The sequence below is a fragment of the Pristis pectinata genome, chromosome 37 (assembly GCF_009764475.1).
Source record: "Pristis pectinata isolate sPriPec2 chromosome 37, sPriPec2.1.pri, whole genome shotgun sequence".
In the NCBI taxonomy this organism is placed as follows: domain Eukaryota; kingdom Metazoa; phylum Chordata; class Chondrichthyes; order Rhinopristiformes; family Pristidae; genus Pristis; species Pristis pectinata.
The window spans coordinates 4,306,002-4,326,444 of NC_067440.1; the positions used below are offsets into that span (position 1 = coordinate 4,306,002).

The following is a 20,443-nucleotide window of genomic DNA, read 5'->3' on the forward strand; positions in this document are numbered from 1 at the left end:
TTTTTCTGTGTTTCCATGTACATTTGACTAATAAAGATATCCGAAAAAATCTTAAGTTCATGAGCCTGAGGTAAGAAACAGGAAATGTAAGAACTTCTTACTGGTGCATTAATTAGGGAAGCAAGGAGGTGAATCAAATTTCACATTTATTGCCTCAATTATTTGGAGATCTGGTAATCACTTTCTTCCGCATTACAATCGAGCAGATTCATCATATTTGAACAGTACTAAATCCACAAAGCTAAATTAATATTATAATTAAGGGGGGAGGAGAGGTTTCACAGGGAGGTTGAGGGAATTTACCAAGTTGGGAAATTTACTTAACAGGAAGCAAAATCACAGCAACCTCTGTCCATGTGACAGAAAGTGACCCAGATGGAGAGAGACCATGCCAAAGTGAGGAGTAACTCTAAAGAAACGGAGAGAATTGGCAGAGAGACTGACAGGCAGATTTCGGAGATTCTACAACTCAGTAACTCAACAGCAAGAGTGAGGCACTGGGCTCTTGGTGAGTGGCATAATTTCTGCTTCTCAGATTCAGATGTGTTTATTGTCAGATACACCAGGGTGAAGTGAAATTCCTTGCCCGCGTGATGTGTTACTAAAAGCAAATGACCTGGTGAATCTTTCATTGCTGTGTTTTGTAGTCTCAGTGAAGCGATTGCTACATTGCGACAGTGGCCACATTTCAGAAGTACTGCACTGGCTGTATGTCCTGATGTGATGCCACAGAAAAGCCTTTCATTCTTTCCATCACAGAGCTCTTATATCAGGCAACACAAGAGACGGCAGATGATGGGAGTCTGCTGTGAAAACCAAACTGCTGGAGAAACCCAGCAGGCCAGGCCCCATCTGTGGAGGCAGAAGGATGACCAATGTTTTGGGGTGACACCCTCCCTCACTAATTGTTAAATGGCTGGTGCAAGAGGAATCAAGACAACACAAGTAGACAAGGTGGTGAAGGGGGCTCTCGGCATGCTTGCCTTCATCAGTCAGAACGTTGAGTACAGGAGACGGAACAAGGTACAAGGCATTGGTGAGGCCACATTTGGAGTACTGCGTACAGCTGCGGTCATCCTGCTGTAGGAAGGATGTCATTAAATCGGAAAGGGTGCAACAAAGTTATATGAAGATGTTACCGGGACTGGTGGGCTTCAGTTATAAGGTGAGACTGGTTAAGCTGGGACTTTTTTTTTCCCCTAGAGTGTAGGAGCTGAGGGGTGATCTTACAGAGGTTTATAAAATCATGAGGGCATAGATAAGGTGAATGGTCACAGTATTTTTCTCAGGGCAGGGAGTTTAAAACGAGAGGGCATGGGTTTAAAGTGACAGGGGAAATTTAAAATGGAGCTGAGGGACAACTTTTTCACACAGAGGGTGGTGAGTATACAAAACAAGCAGCCAGAGGAAGTGGGTAGTATTATGACATTTAAAGGACATTTAGACAGTACATAAATAAGAAGGTTCCGAGGGATATGGGCCAAGCACAGGCAAATGGGACTAGCTCAGTTAGGCAACTTGGTCAGCATGGACAAGTTGGGCCAAAGGGTCTGTTCCCTTGTTGTATAATTTTATGGCTATGACTCTATGAAGTTTTGTGTTCAGGAAACAGTAAACATTCCTGTTCACTCTCAAGCCTTGTGTATTGTTGACAAGTTTGGAATTAATTGCCATTTCCTTGGCAATAAAAAGACTTTGGCCTAACAATTTGTTTCACTGCCAACTTGCATTTCTATACAAATGTTGACATGGCAAAGTATAAAGGAGGGTCACTGCAGTGTAAACAATGTATAGCACTACATATACAGTATACACAGTGACTTAAGGGGAGTTTTAAGGGAGGACAGAGAGGCGGAGGAGGTGAAGTTTATGGAGGGCATCTGTGGGCTCAGTGGGGTGATGAAAAGTGGGAATCCGGAGGATGTTGGAGATCTTGGTGGGCCCACAGACTCAGTCACCAGGACACACACACCCTGCGCTCGAGCTACGGAATTAGCCTGGTTGCTCCCATCGCCCTGTGAGCGTTCGGCAATGGAAATGGCCAATCGACCCCCCAGCCTTGCTCCGCCATTCATCCAGATGACTTCTGGTCTTCGTCTAAACATCATGGGAGTTTGCAACACAGGATTTTCATTCCAGTAACCAAGGACGCACAAATCCTTGGGAAAACAACACAAGCCAGCATGTTGGGGGGGAAAAAGCGGATCGTTGTGGCCTGATCACGGCATGGACTTGTGCTCAGTGCATCCTGCCAGTTGTGTCAGCAGGGTGTGTCGGCAATGCCACCCACCCGGGACATTCTCTCTTCTCTCCTCTTCCATCGGGTAGAAGATACAGGTGCCTGGGGTACCATCAGACTTAAGGACAGCTTCTACCCCACTGTGATAAGACTATTGAACGGTTCCCTTATACAATGAGATGCTCTGACCTCATGATCTACCTTGTGACCTTGCACCTTATTGCACTGCACTTTCTCTGTAGCTGTGACACTTTACTCTGTACTGTTTTTACCTGTACTACATCAATGCACTCTGTACTAACTCAATGTAACTGCACTGTGTAATGAATTGACCTGTACGATCGGTTTGTAAGACAAGCTTTTCACTGTACCTCAGTACCAGTGACAATAATAAACCAACACCAATACCAAATCTCAATGCACACCAGTACCGTCAGCCGCTGAAGTAGGAGGAACCAGGGGGATGGACGTGCAGTAAGATGCATGCGGTCCCTCGGCACACTCACCCTCAGGTGGAGAGGAATCATTTCCGGGGCTGTAATCATTCTCGTTCTGTGCTCCACAGAAACAACAGAGCTGTGACTGAGCTGCTTTCCAACCGAAATCATTTCTGGAGAACCACAGAATGTCAAAATCAAAGTCAAGTTGGTTGTCACCACGCACAAGTCCGTGGGTGCAATGAAAAACTTACTTGCAGCAGCATTGCTGGCACACAGCATCATGCAAGCAGCATTCACAAGAGAAACATAAATTATACCTGATTTTTACAAGAAAGAACCAAGTACAAAATCTGTCCAGTTTACTTCAGGTCATAATGCTACTAAACTGTAGTGATTAGGGTTGTGCCGGTTAGTTCAAGAACTGGAATGGTGAAAGGAAGTAGCTGTTCCTGAAACCTGTGGTGTGGGGACTTCAGGCTTCTGTACCTCCTGCCTGATGGGAGCTGCGAGGAGATGGCACAGCCCGGATGGTGGGGATCTTTGATGATGGATGCTGCCTTCTCGAGGCAGCACCTCCTGTAGATACTACCGATGGTGGAGAGGGGTATGCCCATGATGTACTGGGCTGACAGCACAGAATGAGGCCAGTCAGCCCCTCACGTCCATGCCGGCCCTTCGCCAGAGCACGTTCTCAGTCCATCTGCAGCCCCTTCCGTCAGTCATCTGTCCTCGCTGGAGGTTTGTCCAATTCCCTCAGAAGGCCAGAGTGGGAGCATCCTCCGCCATGGGTCAACGTGGACGAATGGGGCCGGAGAGCCTGCGTCTGAGCTCCATGACTATCTGCAGCCAATGTGTTGCAGATTCCAGCCACACACCGTGTAAAGGTCTTACCTTGCATCACTGCCTACATCTGTCCCTCTTTAGGTTATACCTGTGACCTCTGGTACTTGACCCCTCCATCAAAGGGAACACTTTCCCACTGTGCACTGTCTCCCCTCAGCCCTCCTCTCCTCCAAACAGTCCCTGCCTTTTCCAATCTGTCCGTCAAGCCTCACCCCAAGAACCATTCCCTGGACTCTCTCTACTGCCTCCACGTCCTCCCAGTAATGTGGTGACCAGACAATTCTCCAGTTAGGGTGGGACCAGGGCTTTATAAAGGCTCAGTGTGACCTCCCTGCTTGATAACGCCCAGAATTGGATGCGCCCCCCTTGGCCGCGTTCTCAACCTGCCCCGCCACCTGACTTGGGTCCAAGACGAAGGTGATCGAACCTGACCATCTAGAAGAAGTAGCTGTTGCCCGCCCCAGTGAGTTGCTCCAGTTGTTTGTGGTTTGCTAACCGAGGTAACACAGGGGACTACAGACACTGGAATCTGGAGCAACACGCAATCTGCAGGAGGAACTCAGTGGGTCAATCAGCATCTGTGGTGGGCGGGGGAATGGACAGTGGATGTTTGGGGTTGAGACCCTTCATCTGGACTTCATCTGGTTTCAGGTTGGAGGCTATGGAGGGGAGTGCTGAGATGTGTGATGGGATGGGGACACAGTGGCCTGATGATCCTTGGTTGGGTCAGTCCAGATGAAGGGTCTCCACCCCAAACATCCACTGTCCACCTCCCTCCACAGACGCTGCCTGACCTGCTGAGTTCCCTGAGTAAAGGTGGTCCCTTGGTTTGGCCAATGAACCTTCGGCAGGACCATTGCCAGTGTTCTGTGCCCACCTCTTGCCCCTGTGCCCCTTTGCAACATCGTCCTGGGCCCTGGTGCGTCCCACCACCCGCATCTGCTCCCATTTCCTAGCAGGGGTCTGTCGGGACATTCGGGGTGGGGGAGCGAGGTCCAGGGTCTTAATGGATGGGGGGTGTGGTGCAGGGTCGAGGGGTGAATCACTGACTCATGGTCCCTATCTTCTTATCCTCAGGACCCCGGACAACGGAGGACGGCGTTTCAGAGGAAGTGCACTGAACTTCAAGAGGAGGAAAGTTCTCCTGGTAGAGAAGCAAACTTGAGCGGGAGAAGGACCATCGATTAGGTGGGGTGGTGGGGAGAGAGGAGATATTTACGTTGGTGGAGAACGGTGTCCGTCCCTGAGAAATGGGACCAGAGCCCACGGCCACAGAGGGGTCCTGGGCCGAGGAAGTGCCATCCACCCCGTGGTCCCTCCTGGGTCTCAGCACCACGGATAGCGGGAACCTCTCAGCCGCCACCAACAGCACCCAGGACTGCCCGGTGAGCGCCGACTTCCAGTACATCATGTTCCCCGTAGTTTACAGTGTCGTCTTCGTGCTGGGCACGGCCGCCAACTCCAGCCGCTCTCTGGTACTTCCTGCGGGCCAAGGAGGACTTCTCGCCCTCGGATGTCTTCATGGTCAACCTGGCCTGTGATAGACCTGTCTTTGCGCTGACCCTGCCCTTCAGGGTGGTCTACCACGCCCTGGACAATGACTGGATCTTCGGCGAGTGGGGTTGCAAAATCACGGGCTCGCTCTTCTTCCGCCAACCATGTACGGCAGCACTCTCTTCCTCACCTGCATCTGCGTGGACCGCTACATCGCCGGTGGCGTACCCTCTGCGCTCACTGCAGCTGCGCCAGCCCCGCTACCGGCGCTGATCTCCACTCTCATCTGGCTGCTGCTCGCCGGCTGTCTCCTGTATCTCACCCTCAAGGGGCCGCTGACCAGCAAGTTCCCCGACGGCCGGACGGCCTGCCTGGAGAACTTCTCTTCCAGGTCCTGGAGCGGGCGAATCTCCGGCATCAGCTTTGCGGCGGCCATCCTCGGCTTCTTCCTGCCCTTGCTGGTGATCACCGTGTGTTACCCGCTGATCGCCCGCCGGCTGCTGGAGCCGGGCGCCGCCCCGCTCGGTGCATGCCGTGAAGAGGAGAGCCCTGCGCACCGTCCTCTTGGTTTCTTGCCGTCTTCCTCATCTGCTTCGTGCCCTACCACGTGATCCAGCTGTTACACACCCTCCGCCGCATCCAGCTGTGGTCCAGCTGCCACCTCATCCGCTTCACCTACTCGGCGCGCCGGGTCACCATGGCCCTGACCAGCATCAACAGCTGCCTGGACCCGCTCATCTACTCGCTGGGGCGCCACTCCTTCAGCCTCCGGGCGCTGTGCCCCAGGAGGGGCCAGCGGCTCGGCACCAGCCTCCAGAGCAGGGGCAAGGGGACAGAGGCGGGGCTGGAGCTGGGGCCGGGGGTCACTAACAACCCGGGCTGGCCCCCGGACCGGGCTCGTCAGTGCACAGGGTGATCCCAGGGTGGCCGGAGTGTGCACAGGGTGATCCCAGTCCGGACCCGTGAGTGCACAGGGTAATCCAGGTGGGTCATGTTTGAATGGTGGGGGCCCAAACTGGGTGTTTGCCTGTTGACTTCCAAGGTCGATTTGTGGGGGGGGCAGCAGGGAGTGACGGGGCAATGATGAGACAGTCATCAGTTCATGGCCAAGTTATACACAGAAACACACACAGTGTCTCTCTCACACACAGTCATAGTCACAGAGTTTTTCACAGTCTCACACAGACACAGTTTCTCTCACTCAGTCCTGCAGTCACAAACACACACACACACACACACACACACAGTTTCTCTCTGTCTCTCACAGTCATGGACACACAGTCACAGACACACAGTCTCTCTCACACACACTGTCTCACAGTCACAAGCACACAGAACACAGAGACACACACACAGTCATACATCGTCACACAACCTCACACAGATACACACACAGTCTCTCTCTCTCACACACTATCTCTCACACGCAGTCTCTCACACACACTATCTCAGTCACACGCACGCCGTCACACAGTCACGCACTGCCTCTCACACAGCCACACACATACACACACAGTCTCTCTCACACATAGTTACACAGTCACAGTCTCTCTCACAGTTAGACAGTCACACACAGTCTCTCACACTATCTCAGTCACACGCACACCGTCAGTCACAAACACACAGACACATAGTCACACACTGCCTCTCACACACACACTCTCACACACAGTCACACACAGTCTCTCTCTCTCACACTATCTCACAGTCACACGCATACCGTCAGAGAAACAGTTACAAGCACACAAGTCTCACACACACAGTCTCTCTCACTCCCCCATTAACATGCTGCACGCATGATCAGGCGCTGTGCTGTTGGAGGGCGGTCGGGAATGTTGCGCTTTGAATCAAACGCTTTATACTTGCAAGGTGCTAATAAACTCTGAGAAACACACGCCTGGCGCGGTTATGTAACTTGTGTCACTTGATCAGCAGCTCTGACCTGGGCTAAGTTTGCGTGAGACCACCAAGGGCTGTGGCTTGGGGTTAGGGAGTAGACCTTCGAGTGAGCTGCCGTGGGGAAGGGCGGCCTGTGATTCGCGGCTGTAGCCACGGAAGACAGAGCCGCGTAGCTGTGAGAGCGGGAGCGGGGGCCGGCGAACCAGTTACACCATCAGCACTCGCTCCTCGCACGCCTGCCTACCCAGATGTCGCAACCCCAGCTTCCCGGCATGAAGTGTGCCCGCTGTGACTCAGGCCAAGGGAGAGAGGGGAAATCTAATGACGAGGTACAGTAATTGCCAGCAGAAACACAACACGATGCAAATCAGCAAGGGCGGAGTTGACGACTTCTACCAAAGAGTCTCTGAGACGGGATCATTCTCGTACACCCGAGTACACTGCCGATACACCCCCAACCCCGTTGTCTTGTGGTGAATAAAAAGTGTGTGAGGGTGCATGTGTGTGTCTGTGTGTACTTGCAAGTGTGGGTATGAGTGTGTATTAGTGAGTGTGGGTGGGTGTTTAAGTGTGAGTCTGTGCGTGTGTCAGTGAGTGTGTGTGCAGGTGGGTGTGTGTGTATCTGTGAGTGTGGGTGGGTTTGAGTGTGTGTGGGGGGTCTCTGTGGGTATCAGTGTGTGTCTGCAGGTGGGTGTGTGTGTATCTGTGAATGTGGGTAGATTTTAGTGTGTGTGGGGGGTCTCTGTGTGGGTATCAGTGTGTGTCTGCAGGTGGGTGTGTGTGTATCTGTGAATGTGGGTAGATTTTAGTGTGTGTGGGGGGTCTCTGTGTGGGTATCAGTGTGTGTCTGCAGGTGGGTGTGAGTGTGTATCTGTGAGTGTGGGTGGGTTTGAGCGTGTGTGGGGTGGTCTCTGTTTGACTGTCAGTGAGTGTGTGTGTGTGGTCATGAATGGGTGTGTTTGTGTGTGTGTTTGAAGGAAGGGGAACCACTCAGACCAGGGTCAGGGTCAGTAAGGTTTGTGCGCGCGCACGCACACACACACACACACACACACACACACACACACACACACGCACACATTGCCACACACACCCACACCCGGACATCTCCCTGGGTGTGCACCAGACAGAAATGCACTCACACCCACATTCCCAAACTCCCGTGGGCAGACATACAAGCCAACTCACGTGTACATGCACCATGCCTGCATGCACATTCGTTCACATTCACACACACAGTCACTAACACAAACACACACTCATTCATGGCCACACACACAACATACCTGTACCCACATGCACACATCCACTCACTGACAATCACACATAGACCCACACCCACACACACGTTCATGCACACACAGGCACACATGCACACAGCTACGCATACTCATCCAACGCACACATTTACGCATGGGCCACACACACACACACACACACACACACACACACACACACTTCACTGTATATTCAGACACACAGACATAGCATACTTTTAACGAATATACACCTGGAACAAGACAAGTGTGCACATTCATGGATGGGGTCACACAAATTGTGTATGGGATTGTGTGGATATGAGTACCATAGAACCATAGAACCATACAGCACAAAACAGGCCCTTCGGCCCACCATGCTGTGCCGTCCATCAAACCACCCTCACACTAACTAACCCCTTCCTCCCGCATATCCCCCCCATCCCACATTCCTCCATGTGCCTATCCAACAAGCTCTTGAACCTGTTCAATGTATCTGCCTCCACCACCACCCCAGGCAGTGCATTCCATGCACCAACCACTCTCTGGGTGAAAAACCTCCCCCTGACATCTCCCCTGAGCCTCCCACCCATAACCTTAAAGCCATGCCCTCTCGTCTTGAGCATTGGTGCCCTGGGAAGGAGGCGCTGACTGTCTACTCTATCTATTCCTCTCAATATTTTATATACCTCTATCATGTCTCCCCTCATCCTCCTCCTTTCCAGTGAATAAGCCCTAGCACCTTAAGCCTCTCCTCATATTCAATACTCTCTAATCCAGGCAGCATCCTGGTAAATCTCCTCTGCACCCTCTCCAACGCCTCCACATCCTTCCTATAATGAGGCGACCAGAACTGAACACAGTACTCTATAAGTGTGGCCTAACTAGAGTTTTGTAAAGCTGCATCATCACCTCGCGGCTCTTAAACTCAATCCCACAACTTATGAAAGCCAACATCCCATTGGCCTTCTTAACTGCTCTTTCCACCTGTGAGGCAACTTTCAGTGAACTGTGAATATGAACCCCCAGATCCCTCTGCTCCTCTACACTGCCAAGTACCTTGCCATTCACCCAGTACTCTGCCCTGGAGTTTGTCCTTCCAAAGTGTACCACCTCACACTTCTCCGGATTGAACTCCATCTGCCACTTGTCAGCCCAGCTCTGCATCCTATCAATATCCCTCTGTAAGCTCCGACAGCCCTCCACACTATCCACAACACCACCTATCTTAGTGTCATCCGCAAACTTACTAACCCAGCGTTCCAGCCCCTCATCCAAGTCATCTATAAATATCACAAAAAGTAGAGGTAGAAGTGTGTGGGTGAGTGTATGTGTGGGTGAGTGCACGTGTGGCTAGCTGGAGGTGAGTGTGCATGTACATGTGAGTGTATGTGTGTGTGAGCAGGGAGTCTGTGTGTGTGTGTGTGTGTGTGTGTGTGTGAGAGAGAGAGAGAGAGAGAGAGAGAGAGAGAGAGAGAGAGAGAGAGAGTGCCCACAGGTGAGTGTGCCAGGATTCCAGCTCTCATCATCGAGTGTTTTTTTGCTGCGCCAGAACTGAAGCCCCACGCCCTGAAGGCACACTCCCCAACCTGTGTGACGATGTGGGTCAGTCCGAGGTCCCTGTCAGCGGGACTGTCCCGCGACAGTGCTGGCAGCAGATAGGGCCAGGAGCAGAGGTGCCAGCAACTGTGAGTAATGTGTGCATTTTATAACCATGCCGCCCAACCCAAACCCTCTGTCTAGGTCACAGTGAGGACAACACAAGACAGAAAATATCTCGCTGGACAGCCCACTCCGTGCCTCCCAGCTGCAGAGACTGTCTCCGTCTGTGTGTGTGTGTGTGTGTCTGTCTGTCTGTCTGTGTCTGTCTGTGTGTCTGCTTGTGTGTGTGCCTGTGGGTGTGTCTGTGTGTGTCTGTGTGTATCTGTCTGTGTGTGTATGTGTGCCTGTGTGTGTGCCTGTGGGTGTGTCTGTGTGTGTCTATGTGTATCTGTCTGTGTGTATGTGTGCCTGTGTGTGTGCTCTGTATGTGTGCGTGAGTGTGTGTGTCTGTCTGTGTGTATGTGTGAGTGTGTGTGTTAGTTTGTGTGTGCTCTGTATGTGTGTGTTTGTGTATCTGTGTCTGTGTGTGTGTGTGTCTGTCTCTCTCTGTCTCTGTGCGTCTGTCTGCTTGTGTGTGTGCCTGTGGGTGTGTCTGTGTGTGTCTGCGTGTATCTGTCTGTGTGTGTATGTGTGCCTGTGTGTGTGCCTGTGTGTGTGCTCTGTATGTGTGTGTTTGTGTATCTGTGTCTGTGTGTGTGCGCGTGTGTGTGTGTGTGTGTGTGTGTGTGTGTGTGTGTGTGTGTGTGTGTGGAGTTTGCACGTTCTCCCCGTGTCTGTGTGGGTTTCTCCCGGGTGCTCTGGTTTCCTCCCACATCCCAGCAACGTGCGGGGTCGCCGAACTGGTGACTGTTAACACCCCCGTGTGTCAGTGGGTGTGGGAGAAGTGGAGGAGGTAAGGGTTTGATGGACAAGTGAGAGGATAGAGGCTGCAGGAAAATGGTGGGGGAATGGAAATGCTCAGAGAGCAGGCATAGACTCGATGGGCCAAATAGCCTCGCTCAGTGTTGTATGATGATACGAGAACACTGGTGAAAGTGAAGGTTCTCAGGCATGGCATGAGGGCTGCCTGTGGCAGTTACAGGGTTAACGGTGTGGAAAGATCTTGAGAATATTAGACATAGGAGCTGGAGGTACCCATCGGTCCCTCAGCCTGCTCCATGCTCACCGTCTCCTCGATTCCCTCAAAGTCCAGGAGTCCAGCAATCTCTGTCCAGACTGAACGCCATGACTGAGCTCCCACACCTCCAGAGCACAGTTGTCCAATGATTCGCCAATCTCTTGTGTGAAGACATTTCTCCTCATCTCAGTCTGAAGACTGAGACAATGCCCCTGGTCCCAGACCCCTCAGTCAGGGGAACCTTCCCCACATCCAGCTGTCACGCCTGAATACAATCAGATGGACCCTTGACCTTACAATCCACCTCGTCGTGACCTTGCACCTTATTGTCTGCCTGCACTGCACTTTCTCTGTAACTGTAACACTTTATTCTGCATTCTGTTATTGTTTTCCCCTGTACTACCTCAATGCACTGTAACGCTATTACAGTGCCAGTGACCCGGGTTCAATTCCGGCCGCTGTCTGTAAGGAGTTTGTACGTTCTCCCCGTGTCTGTGTGGGTTTCCTCCGGGTGCTCCGGTTTCCTCCCACATTCCAAAGATGTACGGGTTAGGAAGTTGTGGGCACGCTATGTTGGTGCCGGAAGCGTGGCGACACTTGCGGGCTGCCCCCAGAATATTCTCAGTAACGCAAAAAGATGCATTTCACTGTGTGTTTCAATGTACATGCAATGAATAAATAAATATCTTATCTTATAAATGAATTGATCTGTATGAACAGTATGCAAAGTAAAGTCTTTTGCTGCACATGTGACAATAATAAACCAATACCAATAACTCCGGAGAAGCTCCGGAGAGTTCGGACTCAGTCTCTCCTCATACGGCAAACCCACTGTTCCTGGATCCTGTCCGGTGAACCTTCACTTCACTCCCTCTGTGACAAGTACATCCTATCCCAGGTAAGGAAACTGTACACAGTACTTCAGGTGCTGTCTCACCCAGTCCCCACGCCACTGCAATAACACTTCCTTACACCTATATTCAAATCCCCTCATAATAAAGTCCAACGTATCATTTGCCCTCCCGGTCACTGGCTGCGCCTGCCTGTTGTCCCACAGTGACTGCAGACACAACTGGATCCCTGTGACACCGACACCACCCCATCTCGCACCAGTTAACAAACGCTCTGCTGTTCCGTGATGTTCACCAAAGCGGACGAGCTCAAGTTTGTCCGCAGTTCTCACCCACTCACTCAGCTCGTCCATATCGCCGTGAAGCCCACCCCCTCCAAGCATATCCTCTCCCATTCACTGTGCGCTGGCCTTGTGGTCCATTGTTTTGGGTGGGACCTTCAAGCCCTCTGACAGCACACGTCCACCACATCCGCTGGTCCCCCTAACCTACAGGTCACATCCTGAGAGAACTCCTGCAGGTCCGTGCTGACACTGCTCAATCCCAAAAGTTCTCATCAAGGTGGAGACACAAGAGATTCTGCAGATGCTGGAATCTGGAGCAACGCACACAAAATGCTGGAGGAGCTCAGCGGGTCGGGCAGCATCTATGGAGGGGAATGGTCAGTCGACGTTTCGGGTCGAGGACCTTCATCTGGACTGGAAAGGAAGAGGGCAGAAGCCAGAGTAAAAGTGTCAGGAGAATGGGAGGAGCACACGCAGGCAGGTGAGTCCGGGTGAGAGGGGGGAGGGAGGTGGGTGGGGAAGGAGGGGTGAGAGGGAGTGATGCGGGAAGCTGGGGGGGGGGGGGTGGGGGTGGGGGTGACAGGTGGAAGAGGCAAAGGGCTGGAGAAGGAGGAATCCGGTCGGGGAGGACAGTGGACCATGGAATAAAGGGGAATAGGATGGCAGGTCATGAGGGCCAGTGAGGGTAAAGAGGAGGGGTGAGGGGGCCACCTCCCCCCCCCCTCCCCTGGACTCACTCATCCCCTGCCAGCCTGTGCTCCTCCCCCTCCCCCCCCCACCTTCTAATTCTGCCTTCTGCCCTCTTCCTTCCCAGTCCTGATGTAGGGTCTCCACCCGAAAAGTCGACCGTCCATTCCCCTCCACGGATGCTGCCCGACCCGCTGAGTTCCTCCAGCATTTTGTGTGTGTTGTTCTGATCAGGCTGTTCTGTTTTATTCTGGACTCAGTCACTTCTCCTACAGTGTTGTTGTGCCGATGTTGGGAGTTCCTGTTTTGGTTCTCCCTCTTTTCTTCAACCATGAGCTCACATTTACTTCCTTCCGATGTACAGGAACAGCTCCCGAATCTGTAGAACTGTAGAAGCTGCCCATTGCCTCTGAAGCCACTTCCTTCAAAATCATCAGGCCTTCGAAACAGTTCAGTCTTCACCATCACCCAGCACTATTTTTGACCAGTACTAAGTTCCTCATTTTCACTCAACCTTTTGACTCCCTAATATATTGGCACATCTTACGAACACAGACACAAAGTAGTTGTTCAATTGTTCTTCTATTTTCTTATTCCCCGTCGTAAGTTCTCCTGTCCCCATCAGTAAGGGGCCACATTCGCTCTCTTTCTTTTCGAAAGCTATTCTTAAAACTATCCTTAATTTCTCTGGTCGGACATGGATGAATCGCTTTTGCTTTGGGCTTTTGTAACTTAAAAGAAGATTTATTTTTTGTAAGTGATGCATCACTTCTTCACAACTTTCAAAGTGTTCTCCCAATCCACCCTAGCCAACTCTCCTCTCTTTAGATCAGGGACCCTCAATTTGCATTGAGCTATGTCACTTCCAGACTCAAGGTAAAATACTATCATATTATGGTCACTCTTCCCCAAAGGCCTCTTGACAACAGGATTGGTATCGGTATTGGTTTATTATTGTCACTTGTACTGAGGTACAGTGAAAAACTTGCCTTACAAACCGATCGTACAGGTCAATTCATTACACAGTGCAGTTACATTGAGGTAGTACAGGTAAAAACGATAACAGTACAGAGTAAAGTGTCACAGCTACAGAGAAAGTGCAGTGCAAGGATCGTCAATTAATATTTCCTCTTTGCACAAAACGAGATCCAAAGTAACCCTTACCTTGACGTATCAATCTGGAAATCGTGTGCATTCCGCAAATTTATCTTCTTCCTTCTAACAGTTGCTGTGCTGGTTAGAGTCTTCCTGATTACTGTTTACCCTTTACTACACACTCCTGTAATTCCCTGATGTATGCCACACCCAGTAAAGTCAAAAGTCAAGTTTATTGTCCCATGCACAAGTCCATGTGTGCACAGGTGCAGTGAAAAACTTACTTGCAGCAGCATCACAGGCACAGAGCATCAGATGAGTAGCATTCACAAGTAAAACATAAATTAAGTGTAAATAATACACAAATTTTACAAGAAAACAGAATTAGAACAAAAAAAAGTCCATTTTAGTGCAAAGTGATCAAAGTGGTCACAGTGTTGCTAAACTGCAGTCCCAGTTGGTTCAAGAACCGAATGGTTGAAGGGAAGTCGCTGTTTCTGAACCTGGTGGTGTGGGGACTTCAGACTTCTGTACCTCCTGCCCGATGGGAGCTGCGAGAAGATGGCACGGCCTGGATGGTGGGGAGCGTTGATGATGCATGTTGCCTTCTTGAGGCAGCGCCTCCTGTAGCTACCACCGATGGTGGGGAGGGATGTGCCCGTGATGTGTTGAGCAGAGTCCACTACTCTCTGCAGCATCTTACGTTCCTGCGCACTTGAATTGCCGTCCCAGACCGTGATGCAACCAGTCAGGATCCTTTCAACAGCACATCTGTGGAAGTTTATGAGAGTGTTCAGTGACAATCTGACCCTCCTTAACCTCCTAAGAAAGTAGAGACGCTGGCACGTCTTCCTCATGATTGCATCTGTGTGCTGGGCCCAGGACAGGTCGTCCGATATGTTAACGACCAGGAATTTAAAGCTGCTGGCTCTCTCCACCGCTGATCCCCCAATGTAGGCTAGTGCATGTTCCCCCTTCTTCCCCTTCCTGAAGTCAACAATCAGATCTTTAGTTTCACACTCCAAGGAATAACTCCTACCAATATTTCCTGCTCTTATGGATTCTCAGCTTGATTCTAATTTTACATCACGACCTGTCAAGCCGAGATCCTTTCTCTGCACTGCACTAACCTCCTCCCTTGTCCCGAGCACTGCATCGCCCAGTCTGCCATGTCGCGTGCCCTTCTTCGATTTTGGATTGTCTGGAATATTTCGTTCCCAGCTCGGGTCACCCCACGTGTCTGTACTGGCAGTGACATCAGACACGGTGACGGAGCCTCTCCAGGTTACAGCAGGGAACTGTTTGTAACTCGGGCAGGTCGCGAGTTGGAAATGCCCAGTCCCCACCCGGCAGAAGATCTCTGCAGCCAGCAAATCCATCCCACCAGTCTCCCAAACGCTCACTCGTATAGGCTGTGGGTAAGTCGGGCATTCCAAAGTTAGGGAGGATGTGTATTCCTACTTGTGTAGTATGAAAGGCCAGGGGTCAGGTGACAGTGACAACACTACTGACCCCCATGGTCGGATGATAGCATTGCCTATCAGGTCGGAAGCTACACCACTGTCAATCAGGGGTCCGGCTCTGCCCCACCCATTAAAGAGCACACCTGAGGGTTGGCTCATAACCCACCTTTGTTCTTGATCCTGAATCATTGGCTTGCTTCGCCTGAACGGGCTCCACCCCTCTACAGCCCTCTCAAAGATGGTACACGTGGGCTCTCGTCCTCTTTTCCGATTGCTGCTGGGGTCGAGACCACAGGTGAGAGGGTGCACTTCCACAGGGGTCTAGGAGCATCCTGAGTAGTTTTCCACTAGCGTAGACCCATTGTTTGTCCCAATTCAGGGGGGTCCAGGCAACGTATTTGTTCGTTCCCTGATAGTTTGTACTAGTCCGTTGTGTGTGTGTGTGTGTGTGTGTGTGTGTGTGTGTGTGTGTGTGTGTGTGTGTGTGTGTGTGTGTTTGCACTTCACCCGTTGCGACTTCCCCCACGTTTTGCGATCACCCTAGTGCGAGTGTGCGAGGGTGCATTTATTCCTTCACATTCTGTTCCCGCGTCGGTCTTTGTGAATAAAATCCTCCCTTTAAAGCACAAAGACTGTGTGTCCAAGATACCTTTCATCTTTAAGATACCAAAAGAACCTTTCTCATAACGTTGTGCCAACACACACGATGCTGGAGGAACTCAACAGGTCGGGCAGCATCTGTGGAGGGAGATGGACAGTCAACGTTTCGGGTCGAGACCCTTCCTCTGGACTGAAGGAGCGGAGGGGTCAGTGTAAAGAGGTGTGAGGAAGGGGTGGAGCAGGAGCCGGCAGGTGATGGGTGGATCCGGGTGAGGAGGGGGGGAGAGGCAGATGGAGGAGGGGAGGGTGGGAACAAGCGACAGAGGCCGGGAGGTGAGAGGGGGAGGTGACAGAGGGCTGCAGATGGTGGGATCTGATAGGAGAGGAAGGTGGGAGCCTGGAACCAAGTGAGGGAGGTGGGGAGGGCAGATGGGAACAGTAGGTGGGGGGGGGACCCTGGGGGGGGTGTGGATGACAGACAGATGGACTGGGTGGGGGAGGGGAAAGAGGGTGATGGGGCTGGTGTGGGTGTAGGAGGAACTGGGTGGATCAGGAGGAGAGACAGAAGGAACACCTTCATCTGCTCCGTCCTAGTTCTGTACTCGTTGGATCGGGAGTACCAAGGAGGTAATCCTGAGGTAATGGCCTCGGAGGCCCTGCTTTTCAATCTCCTTCATAGCTCAAACAGGTTACCTGCTCTGCTCCAGCAGGGCTGACTCAGGATGGTGGAACTTTAGTTGGCTTTGAATGGTCACGGAGTGAACAGCACTGCTTGAGGATCCCACAGAGAGTGCTGCTTAGGGCCCAGACAAGAGGGACCATCTGTGGCACAGCAGGAGAGCAGCTGCCTCCACAGTGCTTGAGACCCAGGTTCGATCCCGACCTCCGGCGCTCTGTGTGTGTGTGTGTGTGTGTGTGTGTGTGTGTGTGTGGTGGGAGGGGGAGGAGGATAGAAATTTGCATGTTCTCCCTGTGACTGGAATCTGGAGCAACACACAACCCGCTGGGGGGGCTCAGCGGGTCGGGCAGCATCTGTGGAGGGAAACGGACAGTCGATGTTTCGGGTCGAGGCCCTTCATCTGGACTGAAAGAAAGCTGGTTGGTTAATTGGCCACGGGAAGCTCCCCCTTAGCGTATGAGGACAATAAGACAATGTGGTTAATGTGGGTTGATGGTCAGTACAGACTCAGTGGGCCGAAGGGCCTGTTTCCATGCTGTGTGTCTATGAAGCGGGGTAGGAGGTGTTGTCTCTGTAATTTACAATGGGCAGTGTTGAACGAAGTCACAGCAACAGTGACCAGGTCAGGAGCCTGAGGCGGAGGAGAACCAATCAACATGTGTCATCAGGAAGGTGTTCACATCAAATCAAGAGATGGGATTAAAACTGACAGCTGAATGTGGTAATATGTATAAACAGCCAGCTGGGTGAATTTAATTACTAATTAATTAAACTAATACCAGATGATGTGTTGTAGCTCAGGGATCAGGTCTGTCAGGTTGAGGTGTTCTGGGTTCAGTGAAAAATGGGGTTCAGTCAAACCTTCCAGCATTCAGGTGTCCCATGGGGTTCAGGTGTCCCATGAGGTTCGGGTGAACCATGGGGTTCAGGTGTCCCATGGGGTTCGAGTGAACCATGGGTTCAGGTGTATCATGGGGTTCAGGTGAACCATGAGGTTCAGGTGTATCCTGGAGTTCAGGTAGACTACGGGATTCAGGTGTACCATGAGGTTCAGGTGTATCCTGGAGTTCAGGTAAATCATGGGGTTCCGGTGTCCCATGGGGTTCAGGTGAACCATGGGGTTCAGGTGTCCCATGAGGTTCAGGTGTATCATGAGGTTCAGGTATACCATGGGTTTCAGGTGTACCATGGGTTTCAGGTGAACCATGGCGTTCAGGTGTCCCATGGAGTTCAGGTGTACCATGGGTTGAGGTGTACCATGGGGTTGAGGTGTAGAATGGGGTTCAGGTGTACCATGGAGTTCAGGTGTCCCATGGGGTTCAGGTGTACCATGGGGTTCAGGTGTCCCATGGGTTTCAGGTGAACCATGGGGGTCAGGTGTACCATGGGGTTCAGGGGGACCATGGGGTTCAGGTGTACCATGGGGTTCAGGTGGACCACGTAGAGCACTTCAGGTGGAAATCTCCGGGGTTCAGATAGACGAAATGAGGAGTGGGGTGCGTTGTGTGCAGGTAAGGTTAGTCAGGAGGGGTGCAGGTGAGTTTACCCCATTTGCACTGAATCCCATCAGATTTGGTGAATCCAGCTGACTTGATTAGTTGGTGCTTGTGAGATTGCAGGGAGTTTGTGGATTCTGCTGTTGTGCCGGGAGTTCTCTGAATCTCTGGGGCAGCACTGAGCTGTGATCAGGAATCATTGGAAAGGACGAGAGCAGGCTGGGTTCCTGGGGTCAGTCAGCCGTTCTGTATGGGAGCAGTAGAGAGGACAGCGTGAAGGTCTGGTCCTCTGCTACAGGAAGGCTGTCATTATACTGGAGAGGGTGCAGGAAAGATTCAGGAGAATGTTGCCGGAACTGGAGGGCTTGAGTTATAAGGAGAGACTGGACAGGCTGGAACTGTTTTCCTTGGAGCATTGGAGGCTGAGGGGTGACCTTACAGAGGTTTATAACATCATGAAGGGCATAGATCTGAGTGGTCACAGTTTTTTCCTCAGGGTAGGGGAGTTAAAACTGGAGGGCATTGGTTTAAGGTGAGAGGGGAAAGGTTTAAAGGGGACCCGAGGAGCAGGTTCACACAGAGGGTGGTGGGTCTGTGGAACGAGCTGCCAGGGGAAGTGGTTGAGAAAGGTAAATTACAACATTTAAAAGACATTTGGACAGGAAAGGTTTAGAGGGATGTGGGCCAAAGGCAGGCAAATCGGACTATCTCAGACGCTGGCCGAAGGGTCTGTTTGTCTGCTGTATAACTCTCGGACTCCGCCCTCACTCTGAAGGTGCATTATCTGCACCTCCTTGTGTTGCGGGAACTGGTCAGAGCTGTCCGGTTCTGGAGATCGTGGTTACAGTGTGACCTGCTGGTGTGTGGGTGTGTGAGGGTGAAACGTGCTGAGTTCCCTGGGCCGGAGAAGGTGCTACCCAGTCCTGGAGTGGGGTGCTGCCTGGACCTGGAGAGATACAGCACAGAAACAGGCCCTTTGGCCCACCGAGTCCATTCCGACCATCGACCATCCATTCACACCAATCCCATCTTATTCTCCCCACATTCCCACCATCCTACCCCTCACCCACACACTAGCGGACAGTTAATCTCCCAACCTGTACACTTTTGGGATGTGGGATGGAACCGGAGCACCCTGGGGAAACCCACGATATCACAGGGAGAACGTGCAGACTCCACACACACACACACACACACACACACACACACACACACACACACACACACACACACACACACACACACAGCGCCAGAGGTCGGGATCGAACCTGGGTCTCTGGAGCTGTGAGGCAGCAGCTCTACCCGCTGTACCACTGTGCTGCCTACAGTGTCTGGCCTTGTTCTGACTGGTGTCTGGTGTCAAGTTGTCGGGTAACTGGCCGTTATAAATTGCCCCTTGTGTGTGTATGTGGCAGAAGTGGGGATGGGGGTGTTGATGAAATCGTGGGGAAGAACTGGTGTCCAATTTTGTCTGATGTTATGGTGTGTCTGGTGTCTGGAGTCAGGTTCTGTTTGGTGCCATCATAGTCATAGAGTTATATAGCACAGAAGCAGGCCCTTCGGCCCACCATGTCTATGCTGACCAACAATTAACTGCCTACAGTAATCTCATTTCCCAACATTTGGTTGGTAGCCTTGTGCCTCGGAGATTCAGCTATGCATCCAAATGAATGCTGTGAGAGTCTCTGTCTCCACCACCCCCTCTCAGTGCGTTCCAGGTTCCAACTCCCTCCTTTGGGGTAGAAAATTCATGTTCAGATCCCCTCCGAACCTCTTACTGCTCACCTTGTACCTACCCCCTCTGTTCCTCACCACTTCTGGCATCAGGAAACTTCTTCGGTATCTGCTTTATCTACGCCTCCTATAGTTTTGTCCACCTCTATCATGTCCCCCCTCAGCCTCCTCCGCTCCAGGGGGAACAGACCAGCCCCTCCGGTCTCTCCTCGTAACTGAACTGCTCCATCCCAGGCAACGTCCTAGGAATCTCCTCTGCTCCCTCTCAAGTCAAGTGCCCACAAAGCTATGCCGAACATATCCCTACCCTAGAAATTACTGGGCTTACCCATAGCCCTCTATTTTTCTCAGCCCCATGTACCTATTCAACAGTCTCTTAAAAGACCCTATCGTATCCGCCTCCACCACCGTTGCCGGCAGCCCATTCCACGCACTCACCACTCTCTGAGTAAAAAACTTACCCCTGACATCTCCTCTGTACCTACTCCCCAGCACCTTAAACCTATGTCCTCTTGTGGCCACCATTTCAGCCCTGGGGAAAAGCCTCTGACTATCAACCCGATCAATGCCTCTCAACATCTTATACACCTCTGTCAGGTCCCCCTCATCCTCCGTCTCTCCAAGGAGAAAAGGCCGAGTTCCCTCAACCTGCTTTCATAAGGCA

The 20,443-nt window shown here is 51.7% G+C and overlaps 1 protein-coding gene across 1 annotated transcript; it reads left to right on the forward strand.

Annotated features, from left to right (window-relative positions):
• Positions 1-287: 287 nt before the first annotated feature.
• Positions 288-6,039, forward strand: LOC127586707 (lysophosphatidic acid receptor 6-like). Its single transcript, XM_052044866.1, is given in 6 exon segments — positions 288-508; positions 4,600-4,985; positions 4,987-5,172; positions 5,175-5,552; positions 5,554-5,586; positions 5,588-6,039. Coding segments are annotated over 5 exon segments (1,155 nt in total). The 5' UTR covers positions 288-508; positions 4,600-4,772; the 3' UTR covers positions 5,933-6,039.
• Positions 6,040-20,443: the final 14,404 nt, after the last annotated feature.